Source organism: Carex rostrata, chromosome 32, assembly GCF_964058835.1.
Source record: "Carex rostrata chromosome 32, lpCarRost1.2, whole genome shotgun sequence".
NCBI lineage: Eukaryota > Viridiplantae > Streptophyta > Magnoliopsida > Poales > Cyperaceae > Carex > Carex rostrata.
The window spans coordinates 4,321,428-4,338,368 of record NC_135949.1 but is presented as its reverse complement, the minus strand read 5'-3'; the positions used below and the strand labels follow the sequence as shown (position 1 = coordinate 4,338,368).

The window sequence follows — 16,941 nt, the reverse complement described above, 5'->3', positions numbered from 1 at the left end:
AAATTAAATAATAAAATACAAGCGTTTATTTAATTGGTCGGAATTGGTTCAAACCATTTGCAGTTAAATCTTTTCGAAAATAAAAATAAGAAAAAGCAAACAGCAAACAGTACTTGAGAAGTACGGTTAATTAGCTTATGAGTATCAATTTAAGATCAATACATACACTGAATAATGGGGCCCGTATAATAAGTAATATTGTAATAACCGTCCTGAAACAGCATTTTAGAAGGGGCAGTCTCGTCATTTCATTACATTAAAAAGCGGAAAACCCATGGACACCTTTATTTAAAATTAATTAATACTCTTCACTTCTCACTTCTCTGTTTCTTTCCAGGAGATAACGAATTAACGAACCAAGAAACAAGAAAGAGAGAAAAATGCAGATTTTTGTGAAAAACCTAACTGGGAAGACGATCACGGTTGAGGTCGAGAAAACCGACACAATCAATATAGTCAAGTCAGCTAGTTCGCTTCACTGTTTCTCTCCAGGACAGAACAAATCAAGAAACAAACAAGAGAAGAAAATGCAGATCTTCGTAAGAAACGAAGACACAATCACACTTAACGTCCATGAAACCGACACAATCCAAATAGTCAAGTCCAAGATCCAAGAAAGGCTAGGTATTTGCATCCATTTCTTAAATTTTCTGTGTTTATCCTTGATTGAATATTTGAATTTATTGATAGATTCGGTGGTATATGTTAGTTATTTGATTGTACTGATTTTGTTTCTGCTCTGAAGTTGTTCTGTTTCATGATTATATCTTGCTGTTAAACCATGAAATATAATGTGCATTTAGAACTTAGTTTGCGTCATTCAAGAATACAGATGAACTGATTGTATTATATCCCTTAAATGACTTCAGTTAGTTGTAAAGGTGTCTCTCTGATTCTAACAATTGGTTTCTCTGATTTTATTTAACCAGTAACAATACTAGATATGGCTTCTTGGTTTGTGATAATTAGGACTATTAATACTCTGATTTCCTTATAAGACTACACTCATGCTCTTCTTTTCAGTTCTCAGTATATCTGAAATAAAATCAGATATAAAAGGTCAAGTAAGAATCTTGGTTTGAATCATTTGATCTTTGTTGTAGGGATCCCAACAAGTGACCAGCGCCTGATTTTTGCCGGGAAGCAACTTGTGGATGACCGCACACTTGCTGATTACTACATCCAGAAGGGTAATGTTGATGTTCTATTTTACAATTTAGTCCCTTATTTTTTATTAAAGGGCTTTTGAGCAAACATAAAAAAGATGAAAAAATTAATGTTCCAGAGTCAACACTGTACCTGTTGCTGAGGTGGGGGGGTGGTGGTCGTGGCGGTTTGCCTAATGTTGCGCCAACACAGGTAAATGTTGCTCAAAGTTACAAGAAGAAATGTTGTTTCAGCAGCCAGGTGCATATTGTAGCTGCCATATCTTTCTTTAATTAATTCTAATTTCATTTCATATTGAGATTAATTTTGTTGCCAATGATTTATTGTTCTTTTTTATTTAACAGCTGAGGTAGAAGAAGCCCTTCCAATAAGGTTCGAAGTTTAATTTAGACATGCTTTTTTAATATTCTATTTATATTCTTTTTTATTAAACATGTTTATATTTTTCCCTGACTTGTTTTGAAATTGATTTCTTTCTTGACTAAACAGAGGAGAAAAGAGGCCGTTTGTCGTTTGACCAAGTGAAGAATGCTGTCAAAACTTTGTGTTTTTGTTTGGTTACCGCTTTCTAGTCAGGAACTGGGTATAGGCACAGTATATATACTGTCTTTTGTTTCATTTGCTCACGACTGTTATAAAGTTTATGGTTGTAAGAAGGAAGGGTCTGAAAGTATAAAAATTCTTACTGTTTACTATAGTTGATGATATTGCGTATACATCAGTATGCTGTTCTTTGTTTTTTTTTTTAAGAAAAGTGCGATTAAATTCCAATGGCTAGCATTTGCATCACAACGCTTGCTAGTCAGGAACTGGGTAAAGGCACAGTATACTGTTATAAAGTTTATGTTTCATTTATTAACTGTTTATTTCTTTCCCCGCCGTAGTTCCATTTGACATATCTTTTGATATGATAATTAATTTTGTGCGTTATTTAATTAATTCTTTCGGTATGCATACACTTTTCTTCTTCTTCTTTTTCTTCTTCTTTTTTTTCTGAGCATGAGGAAAACTTGAAAAGATAAGTAACTAAATATCTTATAAAACTGGAAAAATCTAAAAGCGAAGTCGACGAACATGAATCAATTTCGATCGGATTAATTAATATATTGTTTATTAATTTAAGAGTGTTATTGTTCACTCTATAACATTAATTGTTTTATTAATTATCTTAATTAATCTAGCATTCCGATATAACTTAATTGCAATTTATCTTTTTTTTAATTAATTGTTATTTTTAAAGTACCTACCACCGTGAACAATGTAGTCAACTAGAAATAATCCCATTAAAACAAAATACATTTTCTCTCATTTCATGTTGCCTAATGTTCCAATTAATATTATAGCTGTAATTTAACCTGCCTCAAGTTTCAATTTATTTTTGTTGTAATATATAATTGTGTATATTTAATTAAAAAGTTATATATAGATGTATATTCAATTATTTTGTCATAAAGTGTTTTATATGTAATACATACATGGTTACTCTAGATGAACCATCTCGTGTGTGTGTGTGTATGATTCAAACCGTGCATGATTACCTTTGTACACGGTTGATATCGTTTATAATGGACTAGCATCCATATTTACTACTCATTAAATTAAACATATAATATTACACATACAAAAGACAATATTATTGAGGACAATATTAAACATATATACAAATACATTTATAATAGAGAATATTACTCATAATTCAACAACCCAATTATTCATTAACTAATTACAACTTTATTTTAGATTGGACCGTTTGATGTGAATCTGCGACAATCTATTCTGAAGTGGAGCGCACAGATCTGGAGCAACAGATTCAAATTCTGAGACGATCCCGAGCGATGGGTTCGAATCGGACGGTCCCAATTAAAATCCCCAAAATTGGGTTACTTTAGGGATCCGGACCCCATTCTTACTCGGCACCTTTAATTTGAACGACGATTGAGTAATTCCAAAGGTTGGTCTAATCAAATTCTCTTGAGACACCATGAAGAATAATTGACAAGTGTAAGTAGAACGCATGAATATTTGCACTAGATCTCTTTCGGTTGTCTGTTAACTAAGCCTTAAATTAGTCGTAGATTCAGTTTTCAAAGCTTAATTTATCTAATAAGATTGTACAACTAACACATTTTTAATTACTACATTTATTGGGTGAACAATTAATTAATAACCACACCTAAAAATGGGGAAGGGTAGAATAAGACCTATGGAATACCTCCAATGTTTCTAATATATGGCTCACCAACACACACACACACACATTTTGTTTTACAAAACACAGTTTCCTTTAGGTGAATGGACCAAAAGCTATCATTTACTTACCTTAGGAGCAGCCATTAAATATTCTTCAGGTAAGAACAACTCTAGCTTGAAAACCCCTCCTAAATGAAATATGAGAAACATTGTATAGAAATAAACAAAATATTCAGGTGATACTCAATTTTTGTACTGATTCGTTAATTTTTGAAAAAACTACTCTCAAAAACATCTATGATACGTGTGGTTATTAATTTTTTTGAAAGAACTACTCAATGTCTGAATTAGTCCCGACATATCTCCGTGGTACCGGTTAGGCAAGAACAAAATTTCACAACAATCTGGTATAAGGGGACGGACGAAGTGACCAATTTTACTTTACCTCCTCTACACCCCAATTTGGAAGGGAGAAAATTAGTTCATTAATTTGATGGCAATATGTGAAATCTTTCCCTTCCCATCCTAATTATTACATTGTGGAGCCAGTAAAATTTTAATTTTCCCCTTCCCTCCCTTCTAGTCCCCTCCTCTTTACTCTTTTTGAAACAAGGTTAACAGTAGTTTAGATGTAACAATCCAGTAACAAGTTGAATGAAAACAGCCACTCAACTACTGTACCAGTTACCTATCACGTATGCAACTAATGAATAAGTGAACATTTTAGCATGTAACAAGGAGACCTTCCATAATCAAGAAATATAAATAACAATGCAGTTAGTAAGAGTCATGCTACACCATTACAGGTCCTACATATATAGTGCATGCCAACTAAGATATTTTTATCTAAGCCTTAAATTTATCTAATAAGCTTGTACAACTAAGATATTTTTAATTAGGGAAAATTGGTTATTTGCCACTCCAAAACCTTCAAATTGTAAAAATACCATCCCGAAATTTGAAATTGTAAAAATGCCACTCCAAACTTCATTAATTTATAATTTTGCCACTCCAAATAATTAATGACTAAAATATCCTCCCTTCTTCTCCTCCTCTTCTTCTCCTGCCATGGCGAAAATTACTAGTTCTATTTAATCTGATTAAATGTTATAGTTGAAATACCTTTCTTTACTACTAGTTCTATTTAATCTGATTAAATGTTATAGTTGAAATACCTTTCTTTACTACTTGTTCTATTTAATCTGATTGGTTAGAACTTAGAACATATATTTGTTTCCAACTGTTGTTAAATATTCATATGAGATATATACAGAATGATATTATAACTATTTTGTTGAAAATGAAACTTTAATTGAAAGCATTCATCTGCCTGGCAACAAAATATGCAAAAATAACAGCAAGGGATGTGAATAGTATAATGTTTTCTTTTGATCTAAATATAGAAAGGTCGAGTACTTGTGCTAGAATAGTAACTCTAATGCGATGGAAGTTCTGAGGTGCCTTTTTCAACTACAAATTTCATCACATCCTCCTTTGATTATATTCTGTACAAAATTATCACACCTTTCCATTTGATTATTTTCTGAGGACTTTCTTTTCTCCTGTATTTTGACGCCATCTGATGTGGGTCTATTAGGTGTATGGTTTAATTGTTATCAGATCCGGTTACTCTTTTGAGTTTCATTCTGGTTTGTTGTCCAATTATGAAATAAGTTGTCTCTAGTTTCATTCTGCCATGGCCAAACTTTTCATCTTGCCTTTCGCCATGGCAGGAGAAGAAAAGGAGGATATTTTAGTCATTAATTATTTGGACTTAAGACTTAAGACTTGGTGAACAATTAGACTTAAGACTGCAACTACGTTGCGTGCATGCCAAGATCTTACCATGAAGCCTTCACTGAATTGTAAATGTCATCAATATATTCATCCAATTTGGCTAAGAAGGTATCTTCTCTTCAAAATGCCTAAATTAGACATTCAGAATGGCTGAAATGCAGCTATATATCCTTTGTCAGCGTAAATTGAAATATTGAAAAAGCACTCAAATGGAAAGCATTTAATCCCAATTTTCTTTTTTCCTCTCCTTCATTTTAGTAGTTCTTGTTAAACTATTAAAAGTGAAACTTCAATTGAGTAAAATCAGCAAAAATTTATATAAGTTGGTTAAGACACAAAATAAAAAAAAATACATACATTTTTCATATCAACCTGCATGCATGCGAAACTAAGTCCAACTTCACATAACAGAGAGCCACAAACAAAAGCATTTGTAACATGCTTCAACAGTCAACACAACACATGGATATTTAACTGATTAGCTCCAACTAAAATAATCAATACAAGCAAAGCAATGAAATTGACTTCATTTTGCTGGACTATATATGCAAGCCCAAGTTAGGAGCTTCAAAAAGCTTGCCTCTTAGAGGAACATTTCTTAGAAAGCAACTTGATGACTTCTTTACGATTCTCTTTCATATGAAGATTTCTGAAATAAGCATCGCACTTATTACCATCAGCATTACACGGCAACTTTGATTCCCATTCTTTCCTTTTCCTTTGTCCTTGAAATCTAATGAACATGGGAACCTAATGTAAAAAAACAAATTTTATAATAATATAGTCAGTAGCAATATACTATAGAATCTGAAAAGACAAAATATATATATAAAAAAAAGGATGCAATTGACAAAAAACTGAGTAAAGCAACTCTACTGTGTCCCTAGAAAATCTCAACCATGGTAAAGCAACTAAAACAAGCTCACATTCTATTCCAATGGAGTCAACACTAAGAAATGCAATTGAACCCAACTAAAAGTTCTAGGGTCATTTGAACAATTATAAAGTTTGTATTTATAATTATATTGTTTGATCCCTTTTTGTGTTGATTATTTTCATCAAAGAATCATATGATAGCACATATAATGAAAAATTCTAAGCATATAGTTTACAAAAATTAAAATGATTATGTACCTTATGAACCAACTTTAATGATTCCAAAACGGGACAATTGTGAAGCATTGTGGTGACAGCTTCTAAATTGTGCTCACGAAAACAAAGAGTCACATCCAAGTCCTTCAAATTAGAAAAATGTAGCACATCTCTTCCAATTTTCCACACAGGAGGAATTGGGTTCTTATCAGGCTGTATAAATAATAAACATGTCAAGTGTATCCAAATAAAACATCAACCAACAATTGTACCATACATTACCAAGTAAGCATATAAAATTGTCAAGCCGAATTCATATGTTCAGACACACATACCTAACAAATTAAGAGGTGCACAAAGAAAACATGACTGACATGTGGAAAATAATTATTAAGAGGGTAAAATTTATTACCTCGCCCTCTTTTATATGCAGGCTTAGCTCTTCCACATGTGAGACACAATTCAGCAGTCGAGCAACAACACTAACATCTCTCTCACAAAAATCAGCAAAGTTAATCACAGCTTTTCTCAACAAAGGAACTTTTACACGAATGGCAGCCAGACTTCGTAGGGCATACAAAGTTTCCAAATGAAGCGACTCCAATGAAGGAAGAGATAACACCACATTATTAATTTCATGAGTGAATTGAATAGTCAGTTTGAGATTTTTTATTGTGTGGGAGGAAAGGCAAAGTCCAAGCATACTTTGAATATCAAGATGTAAATCTTCCAAGGAACATAATTCAGAGATAAGTTGGTTTAGTTTGGTCGGGTTGGTCTCATATAATCGAAGGGAAAGATGTCTTAGACATGTTAAATTGGCTCCAGAAGGAAAATTAATTTTTTTAAATTTTACATCTGCATCCAAACGATCAAGGGAGAGGCACCTGAGAGAGTTAATGGTAAAGATAATAGGGAGGATAGGTAATATAACTGAAAAACAGGAACCCTCAATGGTGAGGTGCCGCAAGTCGAGGGAGCGGGCCTTGGCAAGCAAGGAAGAGAGAAATGAGAAATTTCGGTCACAGATCTCTAGGTGCAAGCTGAGAAGGGGGTGGGAGACATTGCGATCAAGAAGAGCACGCTTCGCCATGAAAACAAAGTTTTTATGTTGGAGGGGATGGCCCTGTAGTGAGGTGATATTAAGGGAAGGAGAGGCCTCCCAGAGGTGGCGGAAGCGGCGGCATAGGACGGAGGTGCGAGCGGCGATGTGAGTGGGGAGAAGCGAGATGATTGTGAGGAGCAAATCGTCGGAGAGATTAGAGAGACGATCGATTTCGCCCATGTTTTCCATGGCTGCTGCCTAGAGTAATGGCAAGAGGGTTTATCAATCTATTTTAAGCTAAATTATGATAAAATTAGCAGTTGACGTGAGTCAATGTTGTGATTGGATGGCACGGATAAAATTACACTGCTAAGATAAAATTAGCCTGTTAAGATTTCACAAATGATGGCACGGATGTCTTTTGGAAATTCACATGTTTATGACCGGCTTCGTTTTTATTTTAATTTTTTTTATAAAGAAAATATTTGCACTCAAATGTTTGTTACAAGATAGGTTTGTTATTATTGTTGTTGTTATTTTTTTCTATGATTTTACACAAATTTATACATAATAATTTTTAGGGTAAGGCTGCACGGTGCTATGGGTTGCATAGAGGGCTACAGTGCTACGGCTCAATATTTGATTTTTCAAAATCCTAACGGTTGATCCGAACCGGTCATTTTGTTCTGCATATTAATATATGTTTGAAGACCAAATTTTATATTTTTTTGAATTTTTTTACTATTTTTTTATATAGGTAGAAAATCAGTTGATCTAAAAAATTATGCACCATTCAGATATTTTATTTTCTATCTATGTAAAAAAAATTAAAAATTTCCAAAAAATGTAAAATTTGGTCTCCAAACACATATTAATTGATCTTTATTGGACTATTTGCACTCAAATGTTTGTTACAAGATAGGTTTGTTATTATTATTGTTGTTGTTGTTTTCTATGATTTTACACAAATTTATACATAATAATTTTTAGGGTAAGGCTACGGTGCTATGGGTTGCATAGAGGGCTACAGTGCTACGGCTCAATATTCGAGTTTTCAAAATCCTAACGGTCGATCCGAACCATTCATCTTGTTCTCCATATTAATATGTGTTTGAAGACCAAATTTTATATATTTTTTTAATTTTCTACTATTTTTTTAGATAGGTAGAAAATCAGTTGATCTAAAAAATTATGCACCAAAAAATAGTAAAAAATTTCCAAAAAATGTAAAATTTGGTCTCCAAACACATATTAATTGATCTTTATTGGACTATTTGCAAGTAGCATATATAATATAAAATTAAGTTTCCATTTTAAAAAAAAAAAAAAACTATATATGTTCATGTAATTACTATATATGCTACATATATAATCTTGTCATATCAACTACGATATTAATTTTTATCTCTAGCTCTCCTCGTAACAATTGAGTACCACATATTCACATTACTTCAAATACATTTTTTATTTTTTTATTTTGACAACACATTTTAAAAATACGAACCCTCATTTTACAAAGCAATCAATTGTCACTGGAGAGTAATAACCGTCAGTAAATATAGAAAATATGATGACTATTCACTACATGGAATATAAAGCATTGAGGAGATCGATGCCCCTTCTGTAATCCTCTTGCATGGTACTGTTCACTCACGTAACGTTCAAATTCCATGGCACCTCAACTTGCTATATCTTATTCTTTGCGCAGCGTCGATCTGTTGGGCCCCACTGGCAGATTTATTCTTTGTGCTTGGTTTCTGTTTCGGTATTTTTCACTAATATACCCTCAGATTGTTCATTATCAAATTGCCCGCTATTAAAAATGACGCCAAATTATACAACTCTCGAAAACAATTAAATATCGGTATGGTCCGGATCTCCTAGAGTAACTCAAAAATTTTGGATTTTGGATTGGGACCGTCCGATTTTTTTTTTATCCTCTCCTTCATTTTAGTAGTTCTTGTGAAACTATTAAAAGTGAATCTTCAATTGAGTAAAATCATCAAAAATTTATATCAGTTGGTTAGACACAAAATAAAATAATAAAAAGCATTTGTAACATGGATATTTAACTGATTAGCTCCAACTAAAATAATCAATACAAGCAAAGTAATGAAATTGACTTCATTTTGCTGGACTATATATATATGCAAGTCTAAGTTGGGAGCTTCAAAAGGCTTGCCTCTTAGAGGAACATTTCTTAGAAAGCAACTTGATGACTTCTTTACGATTCTCTTTCATATGAAGATTGTTGAAATAAGCATCGCAGTTATTACCATCAGCATTACACGGCAACTTTGATTCCCATTCTTTCCTTTTCCTTTGTCCTTGAAAACTAATGAACATGGGAACCTAATGTAAAAAACAAATTTTATAATAATATTGTCAGTAGCAATATACTATAGAATCTGGAAAGACAAAATATATATATAAAAAAAAAGATGCAATTGACTAAATACCGAGTAAAGCAACTTTACTGTGTCCCAAATCTCAACCATCAACTAAAACTAGCTCACATTCTATTCCAATGGAGTCAACACTTAAGAAATGCAATTGAACCCAACAAAAAGTTCTAGAGTCATTTGAACAATTATATAGTTTGTATTTATTATTATATAGTTTTATCCCTTTTTGTGGTGATTATTTTCATCAAAGAATCATATGATAGCACATATAATGAAAAATTCTAAGCATATAGTTTACAAAAATAAAAATGATTATGCACCTTATGAACCAACTTTAATGATTCCAAAACGGGACAATTATGAAGCATCGTGGTGACAGCTTCTAAATTGTGCTCACGAAAACAAAGAGTCACATCCAAGTGCTTCAAATTAGACAAATGTAGCACATCTCTTCCAATTTTCCACACAGGAGGAATTGGGTTCTTATCAGGCTGTATAAATAATAAACATGTCAAGTTTATCCAAATAAAGCATCAACCAACAATTGTACCATACATTACCAAGAAAGCATATAAAATTGGCAAGCCGAATTCATATGTTCAGACACACATACCTAGCAAATTAAGAGGTGCACAAAGAAAACATGACTGACATGTGGAAAATAATTATTAAGAGGGTAAAATTTATTACCTCGCCCTCTTTTATATGCAGGCTTAGCTCTTCCACATGTGAGACACAATTCAGCAACCGAGCAACAACACTAACATCTCTCTCACAAAAATCAGCAAAGTTAATCACAGCTTTTCTCAACAAAGGAATTTCTACACAAATGGTAGACAGACTTCGTAGGGCATACAAAGTTTCCAAATGAAGCCACTCCAATGAAGGAAGAGATAACACCACATTATTAATTTCATGAGTGAATTGAATAGTCAGTTTGAGATTTTTTATTGTGTGGGAGGAAAGGCAAAGTCCAAGCATACTTTGAATATCAAGATGTAAATCTTCCAAGGAACATAATTCAGAGATAAGTTGGTTTAGTTTGGTCGGGTTGGTCTCATACAATCGAAGGGAAAGATGTCTCAGACATGTTAAATTGGCTCCAGAAGGAAAATTAATTTTTTTAAATTTTACATTTGCATCCAAACGATCAAGGGAGAGGCACCTGAGAGAGTTAATGGTAAAGATAATAGGAAGGATAGGTAATATAACTGAAAAACAGGAACCCTCAATGGTGAGGTGCCGCAAGTTGAGGGAGCGGGCCTTGGCAAGCAAGGAAGAGAGAAATGAGAAATTTCGGTCACAGATCTCTAGGTGCAAGCTGAGAAGGGGGTGGGAGACATTGCGATCAAGAAGAGCACGCTTCGCCATGAAAACAAAGTTTTTATGTTGGAGGAGGGGATGGCCCTGTAGGGAGGTGAGATTAAGGGAAGGAGAGGCCTCCCAGAGGTGGCGGAACCGGCGGCATAGGACGGAGGTGCGAGCGGCGATGTGAGTGGGGAGAAGCGAGATGATTGTGAGGAGCAAATCGTCGGAAAGATTAGAGAGGCGATCGATTTCGCACCTATTTGCCATGACTGCCGCCTAGAGTAATGGCAAGAGGGTTTATCAATCTATTTTAAGCTAAATTAAGATAAAATTAGCCTGTTAAGATTTCACAAATGATGGCACGGATGTCTTTTGGAAATTCACATGTTTATGACCGGCTTCGTTTTTATTTTAATTTTTTTTATAAAGAAAATATTTGCACTCAAATGTTTGTTACAAGATAGGTTTGTTATTATTGTTGTTGTTGTTTTTTTCTATGATTTTACACAAATTTATACATAATAATTTTTAGGGTAAGGCTACGGTGCTATGGGTTGCATAGAGGGCTACAGTGCTACCACTCAATATTCGAGTTTTCAAAATCTTAACGGTTGATCCGAACTGTTCATGTTGTTCTCCATATTAATATGTGTTTAAAGACTAAATTTTATATTTTTTTTTGATTTTTTACTATTTTTTAGATAGGTAGAAAATCAGTTGATCTAAAAAATTATGCACCATTCAGATATTTGATTTTCTACCTATCTAAAAAAATAGTAAAAAATTTTCAAAAAATGTAAAATTTGGTTTAAAAACACATATTAATTGATCTTTATTGGACTATTTGCAAGTAGCACATATAATATAAAATTAAGTTTCTATTTTAAAAAAAAAAAACTATATATGTTCATGTAATTACTATATATGCTACATATATAATCTTGTCATATCAACTACTCTATTAATTTTTATCTCTAGCTCTCCTCGTAACAATTGAGTACCACATATTCACATTACTTCAAATACATTTTTTATTTTTTTTTATTTTGACAACACATTTTAAAAATACGAACCCTCATTTTACAAAGCAATCAATTGTCACTGGAGAGTAATAACCGTCAGTAAATATAGAAAATATGATGACTATTCACTACGTCTACATGGAATATAAAGCATTGAGGAGATCGATGCCCCTTCTGTAATCCTCTTGCATGGTACTGTTCACTCACGTAACGTTCAAATTCCATGGCACCTCAACTTGCTATATCTTATTCTTTGCGCAGCGTCGATCTGTTGGGCCCCACTGGCAGATTTATTCTTTGTGCTTGGTTTCTGTTTCGGTATTTTTCACTAATATACCCTCAGATTGTTCATTATCAAATTGCCCGCTATTAAAAATGACGCCAAATTATACAACTCTCGAAAACAATTAAATATCGGTATGGTCCGGATCTCCTAGAGTAACTCAAAAATTTTGGATTTTGGATTGGGACCGTCCGATTTTTTTTTTATCCTCTCCTTCATTTTAGTAGTTCTTGTGAAACTATTAAAAGTGAATCTTCAATTGAGTAAAATCATCAAAAATTTATATCAGTTGGTTAGACACAAAATAAAATAATAAAAAGCATTTGTAACATGGATATTTAACTGATTAGCTCCAACTAAAATAATCAATACAAGCAAAGTAATGAAATTGACTTCATTTTGCTGGACTATATATATATGCAAGTCTAAGTTGGGAGCTTCAAAAGGCTTGCCTCTTAGAGGAACATTTCTTAGAAAGCAACTTGATGACTTCTTTACGATTCTCTTTCATATGAAGATTGTTGAAATAAGCATCGCAGTTATTACCATCAGCATTACACGGCAACTTTGATTCCCATTCTTTCCTTTTCCTTTGTCCTTGAAAACTAATGAACATGGGAACCTAATGTAAAAAACAAATTTTATAATTATATAGTCAGTAGCAATATACTATAAAATCTGGAAAGACAAAATATATATATAAAAAAAAGATGCAATTGACTAAATACCGAGTAAAGCAACTTTACTGTGTCCCTAGCAAATCTCAACCATGGTAAAGCAACTAAAACTAGCTCACATTCTATTCCAATTGAGTCAACACTAAGATATGCAATTGAACCCAACAAAAAGTTCTGGAGTCATTTGAACAATTATATAGTTTGTATTGATTATTATATAGTTTCATCCCTTTTTGTGTTGATTATTTTCATCAAAGAATCATATGATAGCACATATAATGAAAAATTCTAAGCATATAGTTTACAAAAATAAAAAATGATTATGCACCTTATGAACCAACTTTAATGATTCCAAAACGGGACAATTATGAAGCATCGTGGTGACAGCTTCTAAATTGTGCTCACGAAAACAGAGAGTCACATCCAAGTGCTTCAAATTAGAAAAATGTAGCACATCTCTTCCAATTTTCCACACAGGAGGAATTGGGTTCTTATCAGGCTGTATAAATAATAAACATGTCAAGTTTATCCAAATAAAGCATCAACCAACAATTGTACCATACATTACCAAGAAAGCATATAAAATTGGCAAGCCGAATTCATATGTTCAGACACACATACCTAGCAAATTAAGAGGTGCACAAAGAAAACATGACTGACATGTGGAAAATAATTATTAAGAGGGTAAAATTTATTACCTCGCCCTCTTTTATATGCAGGCTTAGCTCTTCCACATGTGAGACACAATTCAGCAACCGAGCAACAACACTAACATCTCTCTCACAAAAATCAGCAAAGTTAATCACAGCTTTTCTCAACAAAGGAATTTCTACACAAATGGTAGACAGACTTCGTAGGGCATACAAAGTTTCCAAATGAAGCGACTCCAATGAAGGAAGAGATAACACCACATTATTAATTTCATGAGTGAATTGAATAGTCAGTTTGAGATTTTTTATTGTGTGGGAGGAAAGGCAAAGTCCAAGCATACTTTGAATATCAAGATGTAAATCTTCCAAGGAACATAATTCAGAGATAAGTTGGTTTAGTTTGGTCGGGTTGGTCTCATACAATCGAAGGGAAAGATGTCTCAGACATGTTAAATTGGCTCCAGAAGGAAAATTAATTTTTTTAAATTTTACATCTGCATCCAAACGATCAAGGGAGAGGCACCTGAGAGAGTTAATGGTAAAGATAATAGGGAGGATAGGTAATATAACTGAAAAACAGGAACCCTCAATGGTGAGGTGCCGCAAGTGGAGGGAGCGGGCCTTGACAAGCAAGGAAGAGAGAAATGAGAAATTTCGGTCACAGATCTCTAGGTGCAAGCTGAGAAGGGGGTGGGAGACATTGCGATCAAGAAGAGCACGCTTCGCCATGAAAACAAAGTTTTTATGTTGGAGGAGGGCATGGCCCTGCAGGGAGGTGAGATTAAGGGAAGGAGAGGCCTCCCAGAGGTGACCGAACTGGCGGCATAGGACGGAGGTGCGAGCGGCGATGTGAGTGGGGAGAAGCGAGATGATTGTGAGGAGCAAATCGTCGGAAAGATTAGAGAGGCGATCGATTTCACCCCTGTTTGCCATTGCTGCCGCCTAGAATAACGGCAAGAGGGTTTAGCAATCTATTTTAAGCTAAATTAAGATATAATTAGCCTGATAAGATTTCACAAATGATGGCACGGATATCTTTAGAAAATTCACATGTTTATGACCGGCTTCTTTTTTATTTTTTTATTTTTTTATAAAGAAAATATTTGCACTCAAATGTTTATTACAAGATAGGTTTATTATTATTTTTGTTGTTGTTGTTTTATATGATAATATTATTTAGACACTAATTATGATTTTACGCAAATTTATACACAATAATTTTTAATAGGAAAATTTTCTAATCTACCCATACGAACTTTCACAATTGAGTTGTTAAATTAGACGAAAAATAAATTAAAAGATAATCACATTAGTAATGCTCTCTATCGTCATGGAATTCACAATAATGTTACTTTAACAAATAACAAATATGCAGAGACATCGATGCAAATAAACCAATACTCAAAAGGTCAGAGAGAATAAGAAATTAAGGTTCAATAATATTTGGGCTTCGGAATTGTACAGGGTTTAGGTCCGTTAACATTGTTATTTTATTTTTTTTTAATTATTTTTTCAACTAAATCAAGTTTGCACGTGCAAGTGCTAAATGGCTCTATAGGAGTTCTGTTAATTAATTAAGTATCAACATGTAATTAATTAAACTATTTTAGTCATTGTTATCAAAGAGCTATTTTTTTATTAATAAATGTAGTTGGTGCACAGACCGGATGATGAATTTGGGTTTTTGGGGCACTAACTATATTTTCTTAAAGTAATTAAAAAGGGAGAAGAATTTAGGATACAAACAGATAGTAGTGAAGTAATCGCCATGACAGTATTTCGATCCTCAACTTACAGAAATAATATTTTAGAACTTATTATATTAGCATGCAGATTTGAAAGATCATCATCGGAAGATATAAAATAAGCTTTCTTTCTAAAGTTAAAATATAGTTGAGAATTAATTAATCTTTACTGGACTATTTGCATGTAGCATGTATAATATAAAATTAAGTTTCTATTTTAAAAAATATATATATATATAAATATGTTCATATAATAACTATATATGCTACATATATAATCTTGTCAACTCAACTTGCTATATCTTATTCTTTGCGCAGCATCGATCTGTAGTGATTTTTGGTGTCAATATTATTGTGAATATTCCTGTCATAATGGCGATATCTTTTAAAATATTAAATTATGTCCATATACTCTGAACAATAGTCACTATTAACCTCCGTAATAGTGGTAGATTCTTATAGTAATTATAGTAATTGATTGTTAACATTATCATGTTTTTGATCCGTTGACAAATTATGCCTTAATTACCTTTTTCGGTAGTTCCCCTCTTGCTCAGAAAAAGCTTCCTCGTCAAAAAGGGAAGGAAATGAAATAGCAAAAAGAATAACGCTAATTAGCTTACTGGATAATAAGGCGAATTAATTAATTCAGTATAGAAAAGCGGGTATATCGGTGGCCATATGTGTGCAACACAGTTTGGAGAAGCGAAGCATTTCTCTATAGTTTTAGATTAGAGCGTCCACTGATTTATGGGGCCCACACTAATATTCAATGAATATTCATGAAGCGTCGTTTTAGAAGGGACAATCTCGTCATTTCGGTACTATTAAAAAAAAACGGAAAACCCTAGGGACCCGGAGGCGGCGCTGGACCCCTCTGTATAAAATTGCGAAGGAATTAATTAATACTCCTCAGTTCACACTTCAAGAGAGAACGAACCAAGAAACAAAAAAGAGAGAAAAATGCAGATTTTCGTGAAAACCCTAACTGGGAAGACGATCACGCTTGAGGTCGAGAGCAGCGACACGATCGAAAATGTCAAGTCCAAGATCCAAGACAAGGAAGGTATAATCATCTGTTTCTAATAAGATCTTGTTCTCTTGTTTGATCTTCAGTGTGTTTTCTCATTTGCAAGATGTTTTAGTTAGTCTTGTCTATCTTCGATCGATTTTTTTGGTAGATTCGATGTTATGTTAGATTATTAGATAGTATTGATTCTGTTCTGCTTTGAAGTTGTTCTGTTTCATTGTCTTTTTTATTTTTTAGTTTTTTAACCTCGAAATGTAATGTGCAGTTAGAACTTGGTTTGCATCTTTCAAGATCAACTGGGGGATCTATTATTTTATTTAAACGATGTAGTTTTATTCGCAAAGGTATCTCTCTGATTTTAACGATTTGTTTACACTCTGATTTTGTTTAAGCTGTAACAGTACTAGAGCATGTGGCTTCTTGATTTATGTTAACCTAGGTTGATTCTTTACCTTCAGAGCAGGGATCTGTATTGATCTGTATTGATGCACATACATACTATTTGAGGTCCATTTATAGATCTGTATTAA

The 16,941-nt window shown here is 33.2% G+C and overlaps 1 protein-coding gene across 1 annotated transcript in view; it reads left to right on the top strand.

Moving 5' to 3' along the window:
* The window catches only part of LOC144547893 (polyubiquitin-like), a 56,694-nt gene that overhangs the window by 22,565 nt on the left and 17,188 nt on the right, over window positions 1-16,941 (top strand). Inside the window, exons 4-8 of the mRNA XM_078296572.1 lie at window positions 373-468; window positions 598-624; window positions 1,104-1,190; window positions 1,286-1,324; window positions 16,337-16,447. Coding sequence (XP_078152698.1) covers window positions 373-468; window positions 598-624; window positions 1,104-1,190; window positions 1,286-1,324; window positions 16,337-16,447 — 360 coding nt within the window. The remainder of the gene's footprint in view (window positions 1-372; window positions 469-597; window positions 625-1,103; window positions 1,191-1,285; window positions 1,325-16,336; window positions 16,448-16,941) is intronic.